Below are 26,304 nucleotides of genomic sequence, written 5' to 3' on the forward strand. Positions count from 1 at the left end.
ACCACTCACCGTAGAGTTGCTCACACCTGGGTCCTTGGTCATCAGGAGGGGCTGAGGGGTGCAGGATCCTTTTAGAATGCCTGGAGTCCTGAGGAACCTCGGGGGTCAGACCAGCAGGGTGTGACTCTGGCCCTCAGGGGCCTCAAGGGCAGCTGGCTGAAGGCTAGGACCATGCGTTGTGCTATGGATGTCCTCAGGGCTGCCTGCTTACTCCAGGGCTCAGGTCTTCGGGGCTGGCCCCTCGTGAATCTGCCCAGCTGCTGCCGGAGTCCGTACCACCAAGGCAGCATTGGTGAAGCTGGGAAGCTTCATCCTCAGGATCATTTGGGTTGGGGGCCACTGGATCCCCCCAAGAGCAGCCTCAGTTGACAGCAAGGTCTCGTTGAAGTTAGCGCTGGGCTGATGAATGTTGACTGGGAGACTCAGGCCGACTGTGGCCGAGCTGTCCTTGCAGGGCACTTTGTAGTCCTTATGGGGACGGATGGCAGATACCTACTGCCCCACAAAGGCACCTTGCAGTGCAGCAAGAGGAATGAACCTTACAGGGAGAAATTGGCTAAGGAAAAGGACTTTTAAAGAAATGAGATTTGGGGCCTTAGTTAAGAGTGGTAGTTCTCAAAAGGAGCTGAGTATCAGAATAACCTGGAAAACTTTTCAAACTGCCGGGGACAGAGCAAGAAAATTCCTGCCGTTTCCTTCCCCAGGCAGCCAAAGGGAATTCTGTAATTGTCTGCTCAATTTTCCCCACCTCCATAAAAGTCCTCAGCTTCTAAATCATTTAAGACAAGGTTAGGGAAGTTGATTGAACCTTTTGCTGAACGAGAGGCTAAATTGATCTACATAATAAGAAAAAAGTCGGGAAACAGAAATTGTTGAAGGTTGAGTAAATTATGGAGCGGGGTACCAGAAAACAGCAAAGCTAGGAGGGGAGTATACTGAAGATGAGAGGGACTTTTGAGTGAATTTTGCAAACTATGTATTTAAATCTCCTTCACAATTTTCATGGAAAGTGCAAGAAAAGATTTGTTATTTGCAAAATGTGTTTTGCGGTTTAGCAACCACGACACTGCCCCAAAACTGGACCACAAGAGGTCTGGGTTGATAAGGCTTAGACATATGTCTCCCTAACCCTCAGGCAGAAGTGGGGTGGTTCTGGTATACAAGTTTTAATTCTGATATATTCCAGGAGATTCTGACATGCACCATCCCATCTCCACCCTACCCCACCGAGAACCACCGATTTAGCACATCTCAGAAATACCAGCAACCTTGTAAGGGGCCAAATCTATAGCCACCAGGCCATTCTTCCCCAGCGTCCTCCTCGCCCTGCTTTCCATCCCACCTGTACTGCCACTTGTGAAGAGCTCTGCTCTCCCCTGGTTCTTCTTCCATATTTCTGCAGCCTCCTCTGTCTTTTTCTGTGACTCCTCCTTTGGTTTTCTTCCTTCTGACTCCCAGGTGGAGGCATGTCCCCAAATACTGTCCTTATCCCTCTTCTCTGTATCGGCCCAGAAATAGGGTTGCCAGATTTAGCAAATAAAAATGCAGGGTACCCAGTTACATTTGAATTTTAGATAAACAATGAATAATTTTTTTAGTGTAAGTATTTTTATCTGGCAACCCTATCCGGAAATAATGTATGTTCTCAACACAATTTCTTTTGTGGCTTTTTTCCTCCTTTCTTTTCTTTTCTTTTTAGAATGTTGGTTTACACGGTGAATTTGAAAATCTATCAGTAAACACAAAAATCAAACATATTGACTGGAGAGCATCATCTGTGCATGAATATTCACCAGCTGACAGTGTTGATTGGCCTCGTTATGTATTCAGCATTTCTGGGTGACTCCAGGATCGGACTGTTCTCACACTGAAAGAACCACCCTGGAGGAATCCTGGCTCACACTCAGTCATTAATATATTCAGTCATCCAGTCACTCATTTATTTGGTGGTATACAGCATGTTCTTTTCTAGTTATAAGGGCATTTTTCTTGGCAAGGGATATAGCTCAACTTGACCCAAATTTTCTCTTCCTGTAAACCATCGGTTTGGGTTTCTTTCTTCACATAGAATCTAATCAGTCTAATTCTCTCCTTGCTTCAGAAAAGCTCTTGCAGGAAGGAAAATGAGTCTTCCCATCGTAACATAAATTCTCATGGGGCTTTCCTTTATAAGTTTATGACAGCTAGGAGTTGAGCCTGGAGCTCTGAGAGAAACAGCAACATGCTGATTTATGATGGCAGCTGCTGCTAAATCTTGCCCCTTTTTCTTTCTTACGGACCATGTTACCTTGGGGTTACAAAGTTCTTTTCACTGTTATTCAGGGGAATAATAATAAAATGCTAGGTTGCAAGTATAAATATGATCATTCTGTGCCTATTATTGTAAATCAAATTTTACCTTGCATCAGAAGCCCAGAAAACATTTTATATCGTCAGCCACCTCAAACCCCTTTAGGAGTCTATTTCCAAATAACCCTGGAAAGACCTGAGGTTTTGTTTGGGCTGCACTGACCACAGAATCCGGTCACGCAGTTGGTCTGGTGGTTTCTCCTAACAAACCCAACTAGCCACTTTCCTTGAGCAGGGTGCTCACTTTGTCTGAGGAGAAAACACTGGGGTTAATGACGTGAGCTCAGCACTCCGATCGTCTGGGTTCAGACCTCGGTTCTGTCATTTACCAGCCGGCGACAGTGGCAAGTCACTTAAGCGCTCTGAGATTGGTTTTCATAGCTTCAAGGTGGGATGATTTGTGGATGATGATTGTGGTTAATAGTCTAGATATAAGAATGTTCTCCCACGAACTAGAACAAATGTACGTCAATATTACAAGGTGTTAATAATAAGGTGGTATATGGGGAAAAGTACAACTGATGCAAACTATGGATTATAGTTAAAAGTAATGTTGTAATTTTTAAAACCCAAATTGTAGTAAAGGCACCATACCAGTGCTCAGTGTCAACAGTAGGCTGGGATAAGGGGTATGGGATTTGTCTTTCTGGAGCAATGAACATGTTCTCAAATCGACTGTGGTGATGAATGCACAGCTCTAAGATTATACCAAGAGCCATCGCTTATACACTTTGGATGGATTGTATGGTATGTGAATAAAACTGCTTAAAGAAAAGAGTAGGACTCAGCATCAAAGGACTGAGAAAAACCCTAGAATGAGCTGAGAATTAACATCAAGGGATTGAGAGAACCTTCTCGACCAAAGAGGGAAGAGTGAAATGAGACTAAGTGTCAATGGCTGAGAGATTCCATACAGAGTCGAGGTTTTCCTGGAGGTTATTCTTATGCATTCTTATGGTTTTCTCCAACTTCTCTATGTGCTGACCTTGTTCTGAGCTCTGGTCTGGGTCACACACCTCAACCTCCCTTAGCGCTGGACTCTATCAACTAGTATGCCTGGTGACACTGGACAGGATTGGGTCTCTCTCTCTATTCTCATTCTCACCTATCGTTGTAACATAAACTCTAATCTCAGCTTCCCTAAGTCTCCCATTTTGATTCTTAAGGCCAGGACTATTTCATTCTCTCTGCATTTCTGTTATAACAAACCCTAATTCTCTTACCGGATATGGGAGAGGGATCAGACTGACGAGGAATTGGTCCTAGTCCTGGCTCCACCACTGTACCAGACAGGTCAAATCACTTCAACCCTTAGTGCCTCAAATTCCTCATTTATAGAATGGAGAGACAAAATGACCTAAGTGATTTTAATGAGATAATGCATGCAAAGTTTAGCTCAGCAGAGTGCTGGGCACACAAAGAGAACTCAATTTAAAAGATTAACCAGGCACATGAAGCCAAAGACGCGAGTCGGCAATTTTTATGGAGTCTGCAAACAAAACTTATTAGGAGACTCCTGACCTTAAAACTGAAATGTATGTCTTTAGCCCACTGTAAACATTATCTAAATTATTAACACTGCTCTGAAATTTTCTCTTCTAGTCCCCCTATCCCCTGACCTCTGATATAAGGTCATGAAATGATGTCACAATTCACTTCCTGCTCCAACTTTGTGAGAATTTCCCTTACCTGGTTCGAGGAGCCTCTCATTTTTGCATCTGAGAGATCTCCAGCAGGATTCTCTCTCTCTCTTTTTTTGTATTTAAAAAAATGTTTAATATTTTTTAAACATAAGAACATACAAACATGAACATTCTTACCATATGATCATTCCATTCTTGGTATATAACAAAAAACTCATAATATCATCACCATGATGATTTCTTAGAACACTTGTATTAATTCAGAAAAAGAAATGGAAAGAAAAAAGAGAAAAACTCATACATACCATCCCCCTTACCTCTCCCTCTCATTGATTGCTAGTATTTCCATCTACCCAGTATATTTTAGCCTTTATTTCTCCTATTTTTTCTATACCCCTGACCACTCCCTTTCATTGATCACTAGCATTTCAATCTACTCAATTTATTTTAACATTTCTTACCCCATTATTTATTTATTTTTAATCCATATGTTTTACTCATCTGTCCATACTGTAGATAAAAGGAGCATCAGACACAAGGTTTTCACAATCACACAGCCACATTGGGAAAGCTATATCATTATCCAATGGTCATCAAGAAACATGGCTCCTGGAACACAGCTCTACTTATTCAGGCACTTCCCTCCAGCCTCTCCAATATACCTTAACTAAAAAGGTGATATCTATATAATGTGTAAGAATAACCTCCAGGATAACCTCCCGACTCTGGAATCTCTCAGCCATTGACAGTTTATTTTGTCTCATTTCTCTCTTCCCCATTTTGGTCGAGAAGGTTTTCTTAATCCCTTGACGCTGAGTCCCAGCTCATTCTAGGATTTCTGTCCCACGTTGCCAGGAAGGTCCACACGCCTGGGAGTTATGTCCCATGTAGAGAGAAGGGGAGGGCAGTGATCCAGCAGGATTCTTGTTCTGACCTGAGCACTCTGAGGTAGGGTTGTCATGCATTTTGCTCTTGGTTTTATTTCCTTTGGTTAAACTTGAATACTGATATTAGCAAATGGCTTTGGAGACTCTTATTCCTTCCTTTCCATCTATAAGGCATATGTTTCTGGTTTGGGTACCTATTACTGGGGTAGTTGGTTTCTTGTTATGTGATAATATCTACAGTACAGAAAATTTAGGAGTGATTTTTTTTTAAGGAGGGATTATTTGCATTTCAAAAGTTTTCTGTCTACGGCAGCCAAGTGAGACCCACATCCCTTCCACAGGCACCTTGATTGACCTTCTTTCATTTCCTTCCCCTCTCTCCTGGAAACAGGACTGTCTACATAATTTGCAATGCCCAGTGCAAAATGAAAATGTGGAGCCTCAAAGTCGTAAGAATCAAAGAATTATAATAATTCAAAAATTATTAAGAATTTCAAGGTGGTGGTGACAGCAGTATGTTAAGTACAAGTGCAAGATCCTTCTACACATGAGTGCTCCACACCCCGGCTTTTGTAATGCAATTTTGTTGAGATATACTCACACACCATACAATCCATCCAAAGTATACAATCAATGGCCATGAGGACCTTTTACCTACAGAGTCCTGGGCAACTGCAGAGGACACTGGCCCATGAAGCGACCCTGCAGGAGGCAGTGGTAATGAACAACAGAAGCTTTAGAATCCCATAGGCTTGGGCTAAAGTTCCAGCTCTGTAAGTTCCTTTTTTTTGGGGGGGAGAGGGGAGGCAGGGAAGAAGTATATGATAATAAGCAGGAGCTTATTAGGTCATTAAGAGCAAATTAGACTCATGGTTTCGGAGGAGCAGAAGCCAGCATCCCCATGTCCCATGTAAGTGCTGAGAACAATGCTTTGCATCTGATTTTAAAATCTGAGATATAATTTACATACCATAAAACTTATCCTTTAAAAATATGTAATTCAGTAGACTATGATATATTCACAAAGTATATTGATCCCCAAAAGAAATTCAGTGCCCATTAGCAGGTACCTCCCATTCCTTTCTCCCCCAACTCCTGATAGCCACCTATCTTCTTTCTGTCTCTATAGATTTGTATATTCTGAACATTTCATATGGAATCATACAATGTGTGACTTTTTGTGAATGACTTCTTTCACTTAGTCAAATGCTTTTGAAGTTCATCCATGTTGTAACACTTATCAGTACTTCATTCCTTTTTTTGTGGTTGAAGAATATTCCATTGATTGGATACGTAACAATTGTTTTATCCATTTATTAGCTGCATATTTGGACTTTTTTCCACTTTTTTGCTATTATAAGTAATGCTGCTATGAATATTCATACAGAAGTTTTGTGTGTGAACATATCTTTTCAATTCTTTTGGAGAGATATCTGGGTGTGGAATTTCTGTGTCATATGATAATTCTGTTTAACTTTTTGAGGAACTGTTAAACTATTTTCCACAGTGACTGCATTATTTTACATTCTCACCTGCAATTTATGAAGTTTCCAATATCTTGACATCCTTGCCAACACTTACTTTCCTTTTGAAAAGATTTTTATTATGATGGCCATCCTAGTGTGAAGTGGTTTCTCGTTGCGATTTGATTTGAATTTTTCTGATGACTAATGATGTTGAGACTCTTTTAATGTGTTCATTGACTATTTATCTACCTTCTTTAGAGAAATGTCTATTCAGATTCTTAACTCATTTTTAAATTGGGCTGTCTTATTGCTAGGTTGCAAGAATTTTCTATTCCTTATCAGATATATGATTTGAAAATATTTTCTCCCATTCTGTAGGTTATCTTTTTCTTGATAGTGTCCTTTGCGGCACAGCTTTTAATTTTGAGGACACACAATTTATCTATTTTTTTTCTTTTATTGCTATGCTTTCATCAGTGTAATATCTAAGAAACTGTTGCCTAATCCAAGGGAAAGAAAATTTACTCCTATGTTTTCTTCTATAAGTTTTGAAGTTTTTTAGCTTTTATATTTAGGTTTTTTGGTCTATTTTTAGCTAATTTTTTTTATATGGTGTGAAGCAGAGGGCATAGAATTTTATTTCATTTTATTTTTGTCTTTGTATTTTATTTTTTAAGGGCATAGAATTTTAATGCCCTCTCAGCCTCTCTATAATCAGGCGATCTTCGGTAATTAAAAAAAAAATTCTCTAAGTCTTATTCGTAAAGTGAAAATAGCAAATAGTTCCTAATTATACGGTTATACTAAAGATGAAGAAAATGTACCCACAGCATTTTGCACAGTGTTTAAATCACCCTAATTGCTCATTGTCAAAATATGAGCTGAATTAATGCTTTCATGTGCAGTGCCAGGAAAAGTTTAGCTTTTCTGAGAAAGTAGTCAAGGTAGGGGTATTTTTTCCACAGGCAGCAGAACTTCCCTACCAGTCCCAGTCCGCATCCTCAACTGACCGCTGGCCTCATGGTGACCTCTAGGAATTGGTTAAAAAAAACAACCATCTGGAATTCCAGGTCTCCATTTCAGATTTACTGAAAGAAATCCTCTGAGCGTGAGGTCCCAGAATATGCAGTTTTTAAACGTTAAATATAACACATATACAAAGAAGAGAAAGAAAAAGCAATGCTTTTCAAAGTACACTTCGAAGAGTAGTTATAGAACAGAATCTGCATTTTTATCAACTTCTCTAAAAGCATATTAAAATTTGCAGGGCGGTGGTGGGGCGAGGGTGGTCGCGCCTGCAGCACCGCCTCCGGCCTGCGAGGGGCGCCGGAGGGCCCGGGGCGATCACGGCGGCTGCGCGGAGCCATCTCCTCACGCCGGCTACCGCCTCAGTTTGCACGGCCTCAGTCGGCTCCGCCCGACCCAGCTGACAGCTCCGACGGCGGAAGAGGCGGCGCGCGGGTTGAGGCGGGCGTCGCTAGGCCGGGCCGGCGAGTGGTGGTGAGGGGGCCCGGGCTAGGGTGGGGAACGGAACTCTTGGACCCGGCACGGCGAGGCGGCCGGAAGGTACGGTGGGGACCGCGCTCCGGGCGCGCGAGGCAGGAAGGGCGGCCGGGCCGGGACTGCCCGGTGGGCCTCGGCCCCCCAAACCCGGGACGGGCTCCCTCTTCCCGCAGCGGCTCAGACTCTCCGGGGCGCTCACGGAGCAGGAAGGGAAAGATCCAGTCCCTGCCCTTTCGGGACACCCAGGCGAGCCCACGGCCGGCGTGCCTGCACAGCGCCCTCTGTGTGCCAAGCGCTGAGGCGGACAACGAGGTTGAGGCCTGCCTCAGGGTGTAGTTTGAGTCGCACAAACAACGACTCAGCACGCCTGGCGGCCGGCGCGCTAGTGGAGACCCGGGCGGCGGCGTGCTGATCCGGGCGAGGGCCCACCCCGGGCTGGAGTCCGCGAGGTGTGGCCTCGCAGTATGAGTAGTATTTTCCCACGCCGAAAGGGGACCCGGCCAAGAGGGGCTTCCCACACTGGTGTGGTTTCCCATTTGTCAAAACGAATATTAAATTTGAATGAGCTAATGCCGCCGGGTTTTATTCTCATTGCGGTCTTATAGATGAAGAAACAGCGTGGTTTGACTCCATACTTAGTTTTGTTGCATGTGTGACCTTGGGCCACAAGGGAACCTAAACTGATATTTTTCCATTACTTGTTATGGATTTAAGAATAGAGTTGCTTCAGGTGGTGGCATGAGTTAAATGCACGGATTTATGCATTTTAAAGGGTTGAACACCATGTGCCTGACACAAACCACTAAATATCACTGTTAATTGTGACCCACCTCCAGCTTATAGAGGGATGTGGCAGAGTGATGACTGAGCCTATATATCTGTTCCCCCATTCCAGCACACTGCATTTCATTCCAGTGCAATTTTTTCCCAGTGTCTTAATGCAGGACACTGCTGGATACTGAAATTAATACACAGATAGAAAAGACTTGGTCCTCCTTGAGCAACTAAGGCGCGAGAGGAAGTGCCAGTTCTTAAAACTACTGTAATGCAGGTTCGAATGTGTCAATGTCTTAGGAAAGTAACAGTAAAAAAGTTTGGATTTTAAAGAAAAACGTGATGTCCAATTGGGAAAAAATGACATGGAAGAGAAGCTTTGGAGGTGGGCCTTGAAGGCTAAGTGGAGAGAATCAGGTAGAAGAAAATGAAGGTCAGAGCCCTGAATTAAGGGGTCCTGGGTGGCAGCTTGGGAAAATGAGGTCTGGTGGTATAGGTGGTGAGCTATCAAAGGGAAACAGTGCTTGGAGCAGAGGTTCTCTACCTTAACTGCTTACTGGAGTCACCTGGAGAGCTTGGAAAGCTACTCATGTCTGGAGCCACTCCCAGAGATTCTGTTTAATTGGTCTGGGGTATGGCCTAGGTATTGGGATTCTTCAGAGAAGCTCCTCACGAGATTCTAATGTGCAGATAAGATGGAGAACACTAACCTAAAACCAAAAAACTAAATTCATCTCTCACATTATTTGTAAATGTTTTAGTAGGAAAAAACAAATAACTTAATCGCATTATCACCATGTTCTACTTCCTGGTAAATAAGTTTAAATAAGATAATGTGAAAGACCTAATACACTATATATTGGGTGCTCAATAAATGTAAATTGATTCAGAATCTGATTCTTAGCTTATTTGGAAATCACACATCTGAGAATCTGTTTAAAATTTATGGCTTCATATATTTCAGGGTGTTCATAGGACTCTCCATAGTCCATCTGTGGATCCCACTCCCCCACCCTCCCGGTTAAGAACCCTGGCTTTAAAGCGTTTAAATAAAACTGTTTGTGTTTGTTGTATTGTTTTGTTTTTTAAAATTATCCTGCTGTCATGCTTAAGTTAACCTTACTTTGAGTGTCACTGGCAGGATTGAGCAGGAGAGAGGAAAAACTGGAGGTAGATGGGAAATTAAGGAATAGAAGAAACAGAAGAGGAAGGGAGAAAAGAAAAAAGAATCAACCTCCCCACCCAAGAAGATGTTTGTCAAGAGACATGGCATCCTATCTTCTCCTATGACCTTGGGGTTTCTCCTCAGCTCCTCCCAGCACTGAGGGCTGTCAGATAAGGCCTCTGTCATTGCTAGAGACCTGCAAATGCTGGCTGTGCACAGGCTGTTCTAGGGGAGTAGTATGTAGCTGTAGATTAGGCTCAAGTATGTGGTAGGATGTATAATACTTAAGTAGTGATATTGGTAATTCACAGTTTAAATTTGGAGAGGGTCATAACATCCTTTCTGCAGAGGACAGGATTTCTGTAGTGTGTCTAGTATGAGTCCCACCTCTTGGTCTCTTATCCAGCTTTAGCAATTTCATCTCTACTGGCTGGAGAATAAATGGGATTTGCATGAATTCCAAACACCCTGAACTGAAATATAGACCTCAGTGTTAATATTCTTTTCTTCTGATCATCATGAACAGGTACAAATAGAACATGTCACTGTGCCTTAGATAGGGAAGCAGCTTAAGCAGAACCATTTCATCGGCTTGGGAACATTTATTTTTTGAAAATGGAATAATTTAAAATGAATTTGTTTAAATGAATTGGCACCTTTTATAATGTGAAAAATCATGTCCTAATTGTTCAGTTCTGTATATTTCAAGTTTTAAAAATATTTTAGTTAGGAAGCAGCATATTTGCAAATGCAATTATAATCCAATATTTTAATTGACAGAATGGTAATTCTTTTTTTGTTAAAGTAATTTTCATAGATTATCATTGCATATTTTTTCATGTTTAAATTCTCTGAAATTGTTGCCGCATCTTTCAGTCACTGTGATAAAAAAGCATTGACTCACACTTTAATTGTATATTTTCATTCGTTGTGTTACCTAAAATAATAGTAAACTTTGAATCTATGGTTTGGCTTTGAGAAAATCCAGTATTACTTCAAAAACTTAATGTTAGTTTGCTGCTCATTCCATTATCTAACTTTCTTATATTGAATCTGTACCTGTAACATCTACAACAGGGTGTTCTTAACTAGGAGTGATTTTGTCCCCCAAGGATATTGAGCAATGTCTGGAGAGTTTTTTTTTTTTAATTTTTAAACTTTTTTTATTATATAGTATATATACAAAGCAAAGAAAGAAAAAAGCAATGGTTTTCAAAGCACTCTTCAACAGATAGTTACAGGATAGATCCCAAAGTGTATCACGGGATATGATACCATCACCTCACATTTTTCCTTCTAGCTGCTCCAGAACTTTGGAGGGTAGAAGGAACATACATTTTTTATCACTATTATTTTTTTCTTTTTTGTGAAAAATAACATATATACAAAAAAAGCAATAAATTTCAGCGCACAACGTAACAGTTTGTTAAACAATACTGGAGGCATTTTTGATTGTCACAGCTGGGAATGGTGAGTGCTACTGGCATCTAGTGGGTAGAGGCCATGGATGCGGCCATACATCCTGCAACAGGACTGTCCTCTACAACAAAGAATTATTTAGTCCGGAGTGTCAATAGTGCTGATATTGAGAACCCTGCTCTAGAAATTTTTGTGTGGATTTTAAGAATTAATTTATTCTTTAAAAATATTTCAAATATACTTCAACTCCTTTTGTGAGCAAGGCAGTTTGCTAGGTTCTATGGAGAAATCAAAATTTTGATTCGTTCTTTTTCAAAAACCTTTAAAATTGTTGCTCCCCTGCCCCCACACCATCAGCCTTAAAAGTCAGCAATTAGCACTACAGATAACCTTTTTGAAGAGGCTGTTGCTATTGCAAAACTAATGGAATTGCCAGATATGCCTGTTATTTTTAGCTTAGAAAATGAGTGGGAATATTGATTACTCCTTTGCAGTTGTTTTGTGAGGAACTTTAAGTGCCACTAAAGTTCTCCCAACTCTGTGCTTCTTCTTAACTGATTTGGATGATTGTCTTCAGCTCCTCAGAAAATTAAATGTCGTCAGAAGACCGAGAAGCTCAGGAGGATGAATTGCTGGCCTTGGCGAGTATTTATGATGGAGATGAATTTAGAAAGGCAGAGTCTGTCCAAGGTGGAGAAACCAGGATCTATTTGGATTTGCCACAAAATTTCAAGATATTTGTGAGCGGTTAGTCAATACTATTCTCTTAAATAGATTTTTTTCAGTGAAGATTACTCTTGATTTCTTAGCTTGCCATACACTGTTTATCATCTTGGGTTTATAGGCATTAGTGATAGCTGGTAGTATTACAGATTTGATGCATGTTTCTGTTTTGATTGCAATTTGGAATGGGGTAAGCAGTTTTTAATTCGATTCTTCCTTTTCAACCACTTAATTGGAGTATTATCCTGCATCTTTCATACGTCCTAATTTTCCTCTAACTAGCAATTTATCAGCCATGAATCATTGGCTGTTAAATAGGGATAATCAAAGAGTAAATGAAATAATTTGTGAGAAAACACTTGGAAAACTTTACTGTACCATGGTGGTTGTTATTACTGTTTGATTTCCAGAATCATTTCTACTACCAAAAACATGTGACACATGCTGTTACTCTCTGACCTTTTGCTTCAGAAAAAACAAAACTGCTTTTGATACAAATGTTCACAGAAGAACTTGATGGACATTTTCTCAAAATGTTTCAACTATAAGGCACTGGGTAAAGAAAATTTTGATAATTTAAATGAAATTTTGATTGTGAGAGTGTTGTGTGCTATATCATGCTCTTAAAATTAGATCGTTTTGTTGGCATATATTTTCCCAGCTATGATTCATGGGTAGTTGGCACACACTGATCTAAGTAGGTCATGGCTGTGTGTTAGAAATAAACTCCCTTTTCTTTGGATTGTGTCTCTAATCTAAAATAAAAACAAAAGAAAACGTTGTGTATTATTATTTAGTATTAGGAATTGTACTCAAAAGTTTATACAATAATAAATCTATCTTCATTATGCATTTCACATGGTGCTTAGTTGATTTTTCAAGGGTTTATAAGATTTTTTTTTTAAGGTGGCGGCTATGAAGTTAAAATTAGGGAATAGAAAGTACTCTGGGGGAGGATTTTTATCCCCTCAATTAAAGCATTAAGTTTTTCTTGAGCTCTGCTCAGCAGTAATGGACACTCAAGTGTTGACCAACTGATCCTTTCTAATCTTTGTTTTTGGTTCAGGCAATTCAAATGAGTGTCTCCAGAATAGTGGCTTTGAATACACCATTTGCTTTCTGCCTCCACTTGTGCTGAACTTTGAACTGCCACCAGATTATCCATCCTCCTCCCCACCTTCATTCACACTTAGTGGCAAATGGCTGTCACCAACTCAGGTTAGACCCGAAACTTAATTTCTCCTATCCATTTTTAGAAACTTAAAAAAAATCATCTTTAATTGCAGACTACCTTGATTTGAATCCGGTGCATGAAGAACAAATGGATTTGATTCTGTAATTTTTCCCCTCTTGCCTTCATGAATCCTAATGTTAATGAATTGAAAATGCTTTGGTATTTTAGGAAGGAATGGCAGTAATTAAAACTATTAATCATTAAGGATTACAGTAGGAATAAACTTGAATCAGATATATTGTTTCTTTTCTTGTTTCGCTATTCTCCCATTTAATCAGTGTTGTAATGAAGACTGAGGTCCTCTTCATTTTCCTTAGTATTGGTATTACTTTTTTCACCCTCAATTTCTTATACATTTCCTTAAATGAAAAATTTAAATATAATTAAGAGGACTGAAAATTGAGCTAATGCATATATAATAAATAAATTTCCTAAGTAAACATAATAAGTGGCTTTATTTTTAAAGATCTGTTTATTAATAATAAATAGTTGTTGACTGGTCTCACATAGTTCTAAATACACAGAGATAGAAAAGAATATAATTCCTGCAGATATCTCATTAAGGCTTTAGACATGATCTTAAGAGCTTTCATTTCCTCTGGGTTATATATTCTGTTCTAGTAATAACTTCAAGTCTTGATTGAGACATAATTTTGACTTGAAGCTAATATAAAGTATCCTGGGCTAGATAATGGATCAATAATAGCTATTTTTCTAGACGTCATGATGGAGATTGATAGACTGATGGATATTAAGACAAAAGCTGTCAGAGTTGCTGACCTCAAGGAATAGCCCATTTTTGATTGTGTAGTTTTCATTCTTCCACCCATTAATCTAATGTTTCAGATGAGCTTGCCTTTGAAAACTTGAGCTAGTGTTTTAAAAACAAACTTTTAAAAAGGACAATACATATAGAATTAAAGAAATATTATTCTACATTCTAATATTGCCAGAAGTGATAGATGTGAGAGAAGAGAGTGGATTATTTGCCCAAGAATATCAAAGCTGTTTGACATTTAGATCACTAATACTTGTCTGAATTATTTAGATATTTATAGTCACATTTTGCCAGAGAGCTGTTGATGCTTTTTACCCATGCATGCAGATGTGCACATGTACACATGCATCCACAGAAGGACAGATTAACTGGTTATGTGGTTGCAGTTTCAGATTCCAGCCAAAGGGCATGCATTTAATACTGGCCCTTTAGGGGTGGAAGAGGGAAGGAGATTGTTTATTATGTTTTGTAGCTGAAATTATAGAAGGATTGTTTATCAAATAAATTGTGCATTTAATTGGCATTTTGATCAGTCTTTTATGTTCCTTCTTGGTTCACATCCTCTTCATTGTGGGCCGTGATTTCATGGCATTATGAATTTCACCTGTTGATACTGAAGTTGACACTTGGACCTGCCATTTACTGAATTGGGGCAGGTAGATGGAGGAAAGTGGGTTTAGGTTTCTAGTATTTTCCATTATCCCTCTCTTTCCCTAGTACACATGTACATGCAGTCTCTTTCTCTCTTGCTTTTTCCCTCTGTCTCTCTCCTTACGTATGTAGGCATCCCAGCTACTTCTTTTGAGAAGAGGCTGGAGAAGAAAAGAAGATGGAGGAGAATGGCTTCTTCACCGTACTTAATGGTTCATACAACAGAGCTTCCCTTTTAATATTTGTGACATTTTACAGATTTCAGCAGAGGTTGATCTTAAAGCATATTCATGTAATTGTGATAAAGCACTAGTTTTCCGATCTTGAACTTTTCAATAAGTATTGGACTGCCATGCTGCACTACATAGAGCAGGGGATAGAAAATGTGGTTCTTTTTCACTTATTTAACTTTTTTTTTTTTTTTTTAATTCATGGGCTGGAAATCAAGGCTGTTTGACATTTAGATCACTAATGCTTGTCTGAATTATTTAGATATTTATCGTCACATTTTGCCAGATAGCTGTTGATGTTGATGCACATGTACACACGCATCCACAGAAGGACAGATTAACTGGTTACGTGGTTGCAGTTTCAGGCAAGGCAGGGGAGAATTCTACCACCGAACTACCAGTGCACCTCTCACTTGTTTAAATTTACAAAATTTGCTTTCCATCTGGACGGCTTATTTTTGGATGTTTACCTAAAAAAGAAAAGCTGCTTATAATTCCTAAGCTCTGCTTACAAATATAATACATTTCTAATGGAAAATCCTCTTATATTTGCCTTTCAAATTGAAAGGCCATTTTTAAGGAGGAAAAGTCTAAATAGTATAAACTTAGGTTGTTTTCCTTGGGAAATTTGAGCTTTCCCAATGACAGCAAAACCATGTTGAGGGCTTGTTTATGCCCAGGTACACTATCATTCTGCTTCCTTCCATTAACCAGGATTTGATAGAGGCCCAGGATTTTACATTTAGTTCAAATCAGCATGTAAATCTGAATAACAATGACAGAGATTGAGTTCTATTAGTGATTCTTTCAGATGAGTTGGCTTTCTGATAGGACTCAAAGTTAGAATTAATTTAGAAACTTGGATTATATCTTTATACTATTCTTTTTCTAACCCTTATTCTAGAGTATCCACAGGGCTAGTACTCCAAAGGAATAGAAATAGTTCATTTTAGAACTAGATCTCTTTCTCCTACGTGAAATATATAACAATATTAAAGCAAAGAGCAAATAAAGAACAGAAAAAATCCTCCATTTCATCAGCTCTTAAGTAAATCTACTTCTGCATCTTCCCTAGTGGAATCTTGCCACTTCTCTTGTTTTAGCAACACTACTCCTAGCCTCTGACTTTGTGTTCTATTCTGGATCATATTGCTGACTAGATTAAGAAGTGCTTCAGTAAGAATGTTGATGCGGTTTTGTAGCAAAGTTTATCACAGCAGTGAAAAATAGTGTCAGGAAGTGTGAGAGCCTAACTTACAGGTTAAAAAAGGTTTCAAGGGAAATCATTACTTTTCTTTTCCACACTCACCAGCATCCTCATTTGTTTTCTCCTAGCTGTCTGCTCTGTGCAAGCACTTAGACAATCTGTGGGAAGAACACCGTGGCAGCGTGGTCCTGTTTGCCTGGATGCAGTTTCTTAAGGAAGAGACCCTAGCTTACCTGAATATTGTCTCTCCTTTTGAGCTCAAGATGGGTTCTCAGGGAAAAGTGCAGAGAAGGACAGCTGAAGCATCTACCAACACAGAGCTAGATTTTGCTGGTGCTACTGGATCGGATATAGACCAAGAGGAATTGGTGGATGAAAGAGCTGTGCAGGATGTGGAATCATTGTCGAGTCTGATTCAGGAAATTTTGGACTTTGATCAAGCTCAGCAGAAAAAGTGCTTTAACAGTAAATTGTTCCTGTGCAATATCTGTTTCTGTGAGAAGCTAGGTAGTGAATGCATGTACTTCTTGGAGTGCAGACATGTGTACTGCAAAGCCTGTCTGAAGGACTACTTTGAAATCCAGATCAGAGATGGCCAAGTTCAGTGCCTCAATTGCCCAGAACCAAAGTGCTCTTCGGTGGCTACCCCTGGTCAGGTAATTGCTTACTCTATTGGCAGCTTCCTCCTAATTCTCTTTCATAAAGGGAGCAAGTCTCAGAGCTTCCTTCATCAGGGTCAGGGCAGTTTGAGGCCTTGGAGTCAGTTCATAAGTTGTCACTGTATCTATCAAGAATGCTGTGGTCATACTTTATTGTTTAAGCAAATGTTGATGCTTCCTTTGCTGGTCTTGGATTGGGTGGTCCTAGACAGGGACGAGTGAGTGTTAAAAAGCAACTATAAAATAATTTTGGTAATTTATTTTTTACATTTGCTGGGTGGGATCCCATCAACCTTGGGGAAGCACTAGCCCATCTATGTGAGGTTGAGATATGTAGGGAACATCCCTTGAAGTGATGAACTGAGTCATTTAGACCTTAAGATGGGGGCAGCCTCCTTGGTTTGATTTTTTTAAATCAACTGTATTAAGGCATAATTTTACTGAGAATAAACTACCCATTTAAGGAGAACAGTTTGTTTAGTTTTGAGAAATGTGTAGATCCATGTAACTGCTTCCTCCATTAAGATATAGACTATTTCCATACTTGGTTTGATTTTGCAGAAGGGTAGAGGTTTTAATCTATGTGCCCATCAAGTTTGTACCAGTATCCTAAGGATCTCTTCAGGATCAGAACTGATTGGGTAATTGCCATACCTATGGTGCTTTGTATTGCCCTCTAGGTCAAAGAGTTGGTGGAAACAGAGTTATTTGCTCGTTACGACCGCCTTCTTCTCCAGTCCACCTTGGACCTGATGGCAGATGTGGTGTACTGCCCCCGTCCGTGCTGCCAGCTGCCTGTCATGCAGGAGCCTGGCTGTACCATGGGCATTTGCTCCAGCTGCAATTTTGCCTTTTGTACTTTGTGCAGATTGACTTATCATGGAGTCGTTCCATGTAAGGTGACGGCAGGTAAGTTGTAACGGTAGGGACCCAACACCTCCAACCCTCTCCCCATGAGAAAGCCACATTACTTCAATTTGAGAGTGTTCATTCAACAAATATTTTTGTGCCAGTTTATTTTAGGTGCTGGGCTATAGTAATAACCAAAAGGACAAAATCTCTGCCCTCATGGAATTTACATTCTAGTGGGGGAGATAGGCAAACAAAATAAATAAGGATACTACATGTGGTAAGAGATAAGGAGAAAAAAATAAAGAAGAGGCTGGATAGGCAGTGTTCTGAGGGGAGGGGATTTGGGATTTTAGTTAGGGAAGTAAGAGAGGCATTACTGGCAAAATGGTCTGAATAAAGACTTAAAGGAAATGTAGAAGGAGAGCGTTCCATAGAAGGAATGACAAGGTAATTTCTAACTATGAACGTGGAATAATGTAGATCCTAGATGGCAGATACAGAACTTCTGTGCTGTCATTCTTGTTTCCATGGCACATATGTCTGAAAAAGCGTCAAATGCTTTCTCGCTGAGCCCAGGGAGGTTTCAGAATCTTCCTTAACACAGCACTTCAGAAAGCCACCACCTGTTCGGTGTAGGCACAGGAGGTGAAACCTATTTGCCATTCCTGATATACATAAGATTGGAAAGTCAGGCCCTTGACATCAGTTTAATTGAACTTTGGTGGCTTAGTCTTTTTCAGACTATAACAGGGAAGGTAATAATAATAGCTACTTTGTAGGAATATTGTGAGGATAAAGTGAGCTAATGTAGTGCTCCTCAAATTTGTATTTGTTGTTCTGGTCTATGATGAGATAAGTGTAGAAATTGAGAGGCAGGGTTAGAAACTTTTATAGCAATTTGACAGATTCATTTTATGTCAGCTAAATCCAGTAGTAAAAATTTAGGGTTGTGCATTTTTAACTTTCTAATTAAATTTTTCTAGTTCATTTTTTTTGTATTTCTCAAAAGTATTCATCTATGATAGATTGAGGGAGGAAAAACTGGTCCTTTGCCATAGATAGTTTGAAAAACAGCTAATATATGTAAAATGCAAAGTGTTAACTATTTATGCCATCATTAATATAGTTTCTAGTTTTTTCTGTCATTGAGATAATTCATTCTTTTGTACATAAATATATCAACATTGATAAAGCAAAATCAAAGGAAAAAATAATCTATTATTCTGCCACCATTAGAAAGTCCCAGTTTTTCTAGCTGGGGGATTCTCCTCTGTTTCTTTTTGTCATTTTGTGTATGTGTGATTTTTACATAGGTGTAACATAATTTTTTCTGGATTCTATTATGAGTATTTTAATTGTATCATAGCCTTCCTAATAGTAAGCTTTTTATAAATGAATATTATGTCATTAAATGGCCCTTTCATCCATAATTTATATTCCCTTGGCCATTTAATTTGTTCATCATTATTATATGCGTCTCCATGCATGTGACTTTTCTTTGTATTATTTCCGAATGATAAAATCCCAGCAGTAGCATTTTTCAGTAGTCAAAGGTTAAGGCTATTTTTTTCCCCCTGTTCCTATGGATTTTTTTTTTTAAGGCAACTTTATTGATATATATTCACAATACCATATAATCGTTCAAAGTGTACAATCAGTGGTTCGCAGTGTCATCATATAGCTGTGCATTCACTATCACAATGGATTTTTGAACATCTTCATTATTCAAAAAAAATTTTTAAATGAAAGTAAAAAAGAACACCTAAAATATCCCATGTTCCCTCTCCTTCCCTGGTATTTATTTATTTATTTTTCTTTACTCATCTTTCCGTACATTGGATAAAGGGCGTGTCAGTCACAAGATTTTCACGATTACAGTCACACCTTAAAAACTCTGGTTATTCAGTCATCTTCGAGAATCAAGGCTGTTGGATTACAGTTGAGCAGTTTCAGGTATTTCCCTCTAGTTACTCCAATACACCAAAACCTGAAAAGGGATATCTAAGAATAATTTCCAGAATGTTCTCTAGCTCTATTTGAAATCTCAGCCACGGAAACTTTATTTTGTTTCATTTCTGTTCCTCCCCTTTCGTTAAGAAGACTTTCTTACTCCCACGATGCCAGGTTTATAAGGGTTTGCTCTAGAGAGAGAACCTATACAAATCCAGCAGAAATACTGCATGCAGCCAGTACATGTCATCTTGTTACATCCATCTAATTTCTGGTGGGAAGAACAGAAAGAGAAAAATATGAAGGCTATAAAAGCAAAAGAGAACATACAAACCCAAAAATATAACATTTATATATTTTTATTGTGAAATATAGCATATGTATGAAAAAGCAATAAATTTCCAAGTACATTTCAACAAGTAGTTATAGAACAGATTCCAAAGTCTGGTATGAATTACAGTTCTACAATTTTTCATTTTTTCTTCCCGCTGCTCCAAGACATAGGAGACCAACAGAAATATCAATATAATGATTCAGCAGTCATACTCATTCGTTAAATCCTGTGTTATATGCCTCCTCTTTAAATAACATATATATATATATATATATATATAAAAGCAATAAATTTCAGAATACGTCACAACAATTAGTTGTAAAACAGGTTTCAGAGTTTGGTATGAGTTACAATTCCACAATTTCAGGTTTTTATTTCTAGCTGCTCTGTGGTACTGGAGACTAAAAGAAATATCAGTATAATGATTCAGCACTCATACTCGTTTTGTTAAACCCGACCTTCTCTGTATAATTCCACCACCACTTTTGCTCTTTCTCCCACTCTATAAGGGCATTTGGGTTATGCCCGTTCTAACTTTTTCAGGTTGTAAGGAGTTGTCAGTAATATGGGATAGAGGAATGGAACTAGTTGATGTTCTAGAAGGTCTGGCCCCTCTGCATTTTGGGACCTATCTGTTTCAGGGACCCATCTGGAGATTGCAGGTTTCTGGAAAGTTACCCCAGTGCATGGAACCTTTGTAGAATCTTATATAATGCCCTAGATATTCTTTAGGATTGGCAGGAATGGTTTTGGTTGGGGTTTGGCAAGTTATGATAGGTAGCAGTGTCTAACTGAAGCATGTGTAGAGTGACCTCCAGTGTAGCCTCTCGACTCTATTTGAGCTCTCTCAGCCACTGATACTTTATTAGCTATTTCTTTTTCCGCTTTTGGTCAGGATGGCATTGTTGATGCCACGGTGCCAGGGCCAGGCTCATCCCTGGGGGTTATCTCCCATGCCGCCAGGGAGACTTTCATCCCTGGATTATGCCGCATGTAGAGAGGAAAGGGTAATGGTTTCACTTGCAGAGTTGGGCTTAAAGAGAGAGAAAGGGATTATGGCCATTTTTAATGATTTTAAGTCAGCTTTGCAAAGTTGTATAAAAGTTAATTTTCCATTTCACTTTCTAGAGAAGTTAATGGGCTTACGAAATGAGTACTTGCAAGCAGATGAGGCCAATAAAAGATTTTTGGAACAGAGATATGGTAAGAGGGTGATTCAGAAGGCACTGGAAGAGATGGAAAGTAAGGAGTGGCTAGAAAAGAATTCAAAGAGCTGTCCGTGTTGTGGGACTCCCATAGAGGTAAATGTTTGGGGATGGGCTTGAAGATAAACAGACTTGTAAACATATTACAGTTTCCTCAAGAACCCTATTAGTTTAGATTGAAGTTAATACTACAAGTATAAGAATGTTCTTTCATGAATTGTAACAAATGTACGACACTAATACAAGGTGTTAATAGGGTGGTAAATGGAAAAAAATACTCCAATATAAACTATGGATGATAGTTAACATTTTAATAATCTCTCATCAGTTGTAACAAAGGTAACTACTGTTAACAGAAATAGTACAGTTATTAAAAAGTGCTATTATCAGTTGTAGCAAATATTCCACACCAGTGCAAGGGGTTGGTGGTGGGGTGGTATATGGGAATGCTGTATTTTATGCATGATTATTCTGCAAACCCACACTTTCTCTAATTTAAAGAAAAAAAAACCCTATTAGTCAGTTTTAGGATTTACTAAGAAAATACATGTTGATATTTATTAAAGCTTCTTACTTGGAAGGTGCGAATTCACTGGTAAATATTATTATTGACCATATGTATGTAGACTTCCCTTTTCAAAGTGCTTTTGTGTGGTGACAATTGTTCTCACATTACATCCACCTCAAAATTGAATGGCTTATAAAGAAGCCATACTAGAGCTACTATCAACTCAATTCATCTTCATGATTAAAAAAAAAATCAGGTCTGACTTTTCCTCAGAACTGTTTATGCTGGGATATAACACACCTGTTTAGCAAGTATGCCTAGAAAATGGAGACATTTTTCCATTACTCTGAGCCATAATAATTAGAAAGATCTAATATATTCTAAAATTGAAATATATCTTTGTATTTGATTTGTCTGTTCCAGTCTGTTCTATCTGAACTAAATCCAGTGGTGATTGCCTCCTTACACTGTTAAGGACATTGGCATTATATTAAATCACTTCTGACAGGCCTCAGCCCTATGATAAAGGAGATTTGAAACCAAATGTTTATTTAGATTTATGTAAAAAAAATTTTATTTGATGTATTAAATCCAAAATTTTTTTTTTATCATGAGGTACAACATATATATATACAAAAAAGCAATAAATTTCAAAGCACACCATAGCAATTAATTATAGAGCAGATTTCAGAGTTTGATGTGGTTTACAGTTCCTTTATTTTAGGTTTTTCCTTCTGGTTGTTCCAAGACACTGGAGATTAAAAGAAATATCAATAAAATATAAATTCAAATATTTTATTAATTTATAATTACATGGTCCACTCATAATATATGTTTGGATTGTATCTACTGTTCATCAGAAGAAATTTTGCTAAGAACCTAGTTGTAGGAGCCCCTGCTTAAATAGCTTTTGTTGTGTAGTATGAGAAAAAGAAAACGTCTAGGAAAAAGTTGTACTGAATTTTTTTGGTTTGAATATTCTCTTTTGCTTTTATAGCCTTCATATTTTTCTCATTTTGTTCTTCCCACCAGAAATTAGATGGATGTAACAAGATGACATGTACTGGCTGCATGCAGTATTTCTGCTGGATTTGTATGGGTTCTCTCTCTAGAGCAAACCCTTATAAGCATTTCACCGATCCTGCTTCTCCCTGTTTTAACCGGTATGTGTGTACAGAATTCCAAAGGTACTATAGCAGTTTTTGTACTTGATTTGCAGATCAAAAGTCCAGTATTTTATTTAAGTACTCAGACTTATTTAGAAAATTGTCTTACATGTTTTCCCATATAAAGGCATGTCTATATTATTTTCATGTAAATAGATTTTATGATGGGAACATATACTATCTGGAAATTTTTAATTTTTTTATCCTTCTCAACTTTTTATGATCAAAATTTTCAAACATGTAGAAAAGTTAAAAGGTTAGTATTATGAATTTAACAATACTGATAACGTTTTGCTATATTTGTTCTCTCTGTTTGACTTTTTTGCTGAATTTGATACTAAGTTGGAGACATGACAGTTCAATTCTAAATACTTCCCCATGTAAATTCTAAGATTAGAAAATTCTTCTACATAACCACAATACTTAAAAAGATCTTAAAATAATGTCATACTATCACCTAATAAACAATACATATTTGTAACTTCACAATTTTTCCTAAAAAATGTTTTTTAAATCTATTTTATTAAATTGGCAGCTAATCAAGGTTCAGTCTTCATATTTGGTTCTGTTTCTTTAGTTTCACATAGAACAGTTTTGCACACCTTTTGAGTGGGGGTGGTATGTGATTGGTTTTTTGAAGAGTCCAGGCTAAACTGTCCAATATGATGACATCCTACCTTCTGGAGTTTTTCTGTATTTTCTAAATCTTCTACAATGAGCTTCTGTTATCTTTATAATAGGAAAAAAAGTTATTTAAAAGAAGTAGCCCATATACTCTCAAAGGAGGCTAAGTCCAAAATATGTATACTTATTTGTTTTCATCTTCATTATCAAAAGAAAGAAGGCTACTTTCTTTGATTTTGCTTTTGTGAGATCTTTTTAATCGAATCCTGCTATTCATCTTCATTTGTCATCTTCTTTTTTGAGTTTGCCATTAAACTTGAATATTTTTCATCTGAGGGATGCTTGACTGATTTTCAATGCATGATTCTTCCATTGGCTGGATCTTCATCTGCTTTGGCAGCCTTTAGCTCTGCTTTAATTTTCATGACTTCTTTGGCTGATAGGTTTCCTTTTTTTAAAGCCATCACTTGGGGCCATTCATTCTCTTTGTCACTGTGATCATCTTCTTGTGGGTGCTGAGTTTGGATTCTCGTGGTCTCAATAGTAGGTTCTTCCTGTACCCAACCCTTTCCTTGTAGTGGGCCGTGAATGCCAGCTCTGTGGGCCACACATATGACACCTGGTTTCAGTATAGAAAGTTTTGAGAAAAGGAAAGACAGATTATATCCAGTTTCTTCTCAGTGCATAAAAATGTACCATATTTTATGCTTCCAGGTTGTTCCATGCTGTGGATGTTAATGGAGACGTTTGGGAAGATGAGATTGAAGATTAGTTAACTCCTACTGCTCAAGATTATGGAAGTGGAGTGGTTTGCCCTGATCTTTTGTCAAGTATACAAAATAACCTTGCAGGATATTTAGGGAATTATTCAATCACTCATTCTATGTAAAAGATATGGAAGAACAGGTTTTATTTTTCATTTGGTACTACTGATTTCATTATGTACATCATACATATTTCAGTATAACATAAACTGAGAAAATTAAAAGCCAAAATTTTAGGAAATGAAAGCTAGAGACTATTAAATATTATAATGTCCTTCAAACTCTGAATAGTTAAAAATTACATATTTATTTTCTTTAAGTAAGGAGAGAAGTCAAGATTTAAACTTACCCTTTTGTCGTGAGAAGCATCCCTTCTTTAAGGAGTTTCTGTTGAACTCCCTCATACTACTCTTTACAGTGGAGGTGGGTGGGAGGGTTATTAAAACTGTACTGAGAATTGTTGTATCCTCTTACAAACCTGATCTCATTTCTTCCATGTTACTCATATTCCTTCCAACCTAAATTTTTGCTGAGTTAGTTTTCCTTGGAGGGAAAGCTTTACGCTGTGATCGATTGGATCGATTTGAACTGCTTTTCAGAATAGAAATTTATAGATAATTTAAAAATATTTTTTAGTACCACAAACACTGTGGGTCACCTGATATTTATTAGTGGTGTATATAGTCTGCTGATTTTGAGCCACATCTAGCTGGCTTAGAATATTTCGAGCCCTTTTCAACTTTCCTGGGCAATAGAGTCTAGATTCACAAGGTCTTGCTACCTTTTGTTCCACATTCTCTCCTGTCACCCTCGCCCTACCTTCAAATTGGTAAGGACAGTTTTAATAGTAACTTCAACAGCATCTTATGTTTTCATTCCCTTTGCTGGAATAGGAGAAAGCCCAGTATATTCCCAAACTAAACAAGCTGAATTTTTCTGTCCACACCACAGTAGTTTTATCCCTGACTTTCTGAATTTTTTTTTCCCCTTAAGGTATTCTTTACTGAGCTATGGGAATCTGGCTTCCTATCCTTTTTTTGTAACAGCAGTGTTGTGGGGAATAATTTTGGCTTGATACCTAGATCCCTGTTTCTGAGTTTTTGTTGGCTTTTTGAAAAATTGTCTTTCCTTATGGTTTGCTGAGTGGCTTGGTAGCAAAATACAAGTTTTTTTGGAAAAGAGGACGGAGGAATTCAGTTGTAGCTTCCGAACATGCTCGTTTTTTCTACCTTGTAGAAAATTGAAAATTGGGGAATTGCTTTAACCATTTTGGGAGTATACTTTGGTCTATCAAGTTAGCAGGGATTGTGTTTCTGAATTGTCAATGAGAGTGCTTAATCTTAAAAAATAATAAAAAAGAAATTGTTTTATCATCATTAGAGCAGAGATGCTGTTATTTGTTCTGTCAGCAAGGCAATTGATCACATTTTAAAATATAACAGATATTCTTAAAGTGAGAGCAAAAATGTAATGAAACAGCCTTTGTTTTATCCTGGGCTTGTGAATAAGCTAGGTTAGGTCCCATGTTTTATTTAAACCAAACATCCTCATGGACTTCCATTCAACACATTTTATGTAAGAACTAAAATTACTTTATTGAATAAATTAATAATAAATGGAAATTAAAAAAACTTAAGTGTAGAAATCAAAACAAAACAAAAAACAACAAAAACTTAAATGTATAGTATATAACTGAGAATAGTAGTTGTGATTGAATAGGAATATAATTCAGATTTTTTTTCTAGTAGTAGCTGTTTAGAAGCTCTTTATTTCATGGTTGCGATTTTCTAGAGATCATTATTTTGGGGTGTTGCACATTGTCAGTGATATGGTAAAAGAAGGAGGGAAACAATTTCATGAAAGAAATGTGCTTTTTATTTTTTCCATTTATAATTTAAAAGCAAAAGCAAAAAAATTACAGGTGGTTAGTCTCAAAGTCTTGTTTGTTCACCTGATTGTCTTATCCTTTCTTCTTTAGGTACAAAATCTTCACCGCTCAGTCTCCCCACCCCCTTTTTAAAATTTTTTTTCATGTTCAGGCACTGGGATTTGAACCCGGATTTCTGGCATGGCAGGCATCAACTCTGCCTGCTGAGCCACCATAGCCCGCCCTACTGCTCAGTTTTAACAAAGATGGTAGGGCTTGTATTATTTTTGAGGCCTGGGTTCTGAGCTGATTTTAAGATGTTTCCTGCTTTTCTATTTTACTCAGT

General features: G+C 38.1%; 1 protein-coding gene and 1 pseudogene across 6 annotated transcripts; one reads left to right on the plus strand and one right to left on the minus strand.

The window, feature by feature from the left end:
• The first annotated feature begins 7,707 nt into the window (after nucleotides 1-7,707).
• Nucleotides 7,708-26,294, plus strand: RNF14 (ring finger protein 14). Of its 6 annotated transcripts, none has more exons than XM_077137267.1 (8): nucleotides 7,732-7,845; nucleotides 11,784-11,953; nucleotides 12,996-13,147; nucleotides 16,158-16,685; nucleotides 17,369-17,597; nucleotides 20,953-21,125; nucleotides 22,570-22,700; nucleotides 24,042-26,294. In XM_077137267.1, exons 2-8 carry the CDS (start codon nucleotides 11,800-11,802, stop codon nucleotides 24,097-24,099), a joined length of 1,425 nt encoding a protein of 474 aa, XP_076993382.1. In that variant the 5' UTR covers nucleotides 7,732-7,845; nucleotides 11,784-11,799; the 3' UTR covers nucleotides 24,100-26,294. The 6 variants fall into 6 exon arrangements, with proteins under 6 accessions (XP_076993387.1, XP_076993382.1, XP_076993385.1 ...); XM_077137268.1 differs by having other exon boundaries at nucleotides 7,802-7,911; XM_077137269.1 differs by lacking the exon at nucleotides 7,732-7,845 and adding an exon at nucleotides 7,940-8,297.
• On the minus strand, nucleotides 23,512-24,026 carry LOC143664718 (uncharacterized protein KIAA1143 pseudogene; annotated as a pseudogene).
• Nucleotides 26,295-26,304: the final 10 nt, after the last annotated feature.

This window comes from Tamandua tetradactyla, chromosome 20 (assembly GCF_023851605.1).
Source record: "Tamandua tetradactyla isolate mTamTet1 chromosome 20, mTamTet1.pri, whole genome shotgun sequence".
Taxonomy (NCBI): Eukaryota; Metazoa; Chordata; class Mammalia; order Pilosa; family Myrmecophagidae; genus Tamandua; species Tamandua tetradactyla.

What these genes read in the sequence shown, in the direction of transcription:
- RNF14 (XM_077137267.1), top strand. Translation starts at nt 11,800, where the DNA reads ATGTCGTCAGAAGACCGAGAAGCTCAGGAGGATGAATTGCTGGCCTTG. An exon ending in CGGTGGCTACCCCTGGTCAG is followed by an intron (nt 16,686 to 17,368) that starts GTAATTGCTTAC and finishes ATTGCCCTCTAG; the next exon opens with GTCAAAGAGTTGGTGGAAAC. An exon ending in GCTTCTCCCTGTTTTAACCG is followed by an intron (nt 22,701 to 24,041) that starts GTATGTGTGTAC and finishes TTATGCTTCCAG; the next exon opens with GTTGTTCCATGCTGTGGATG.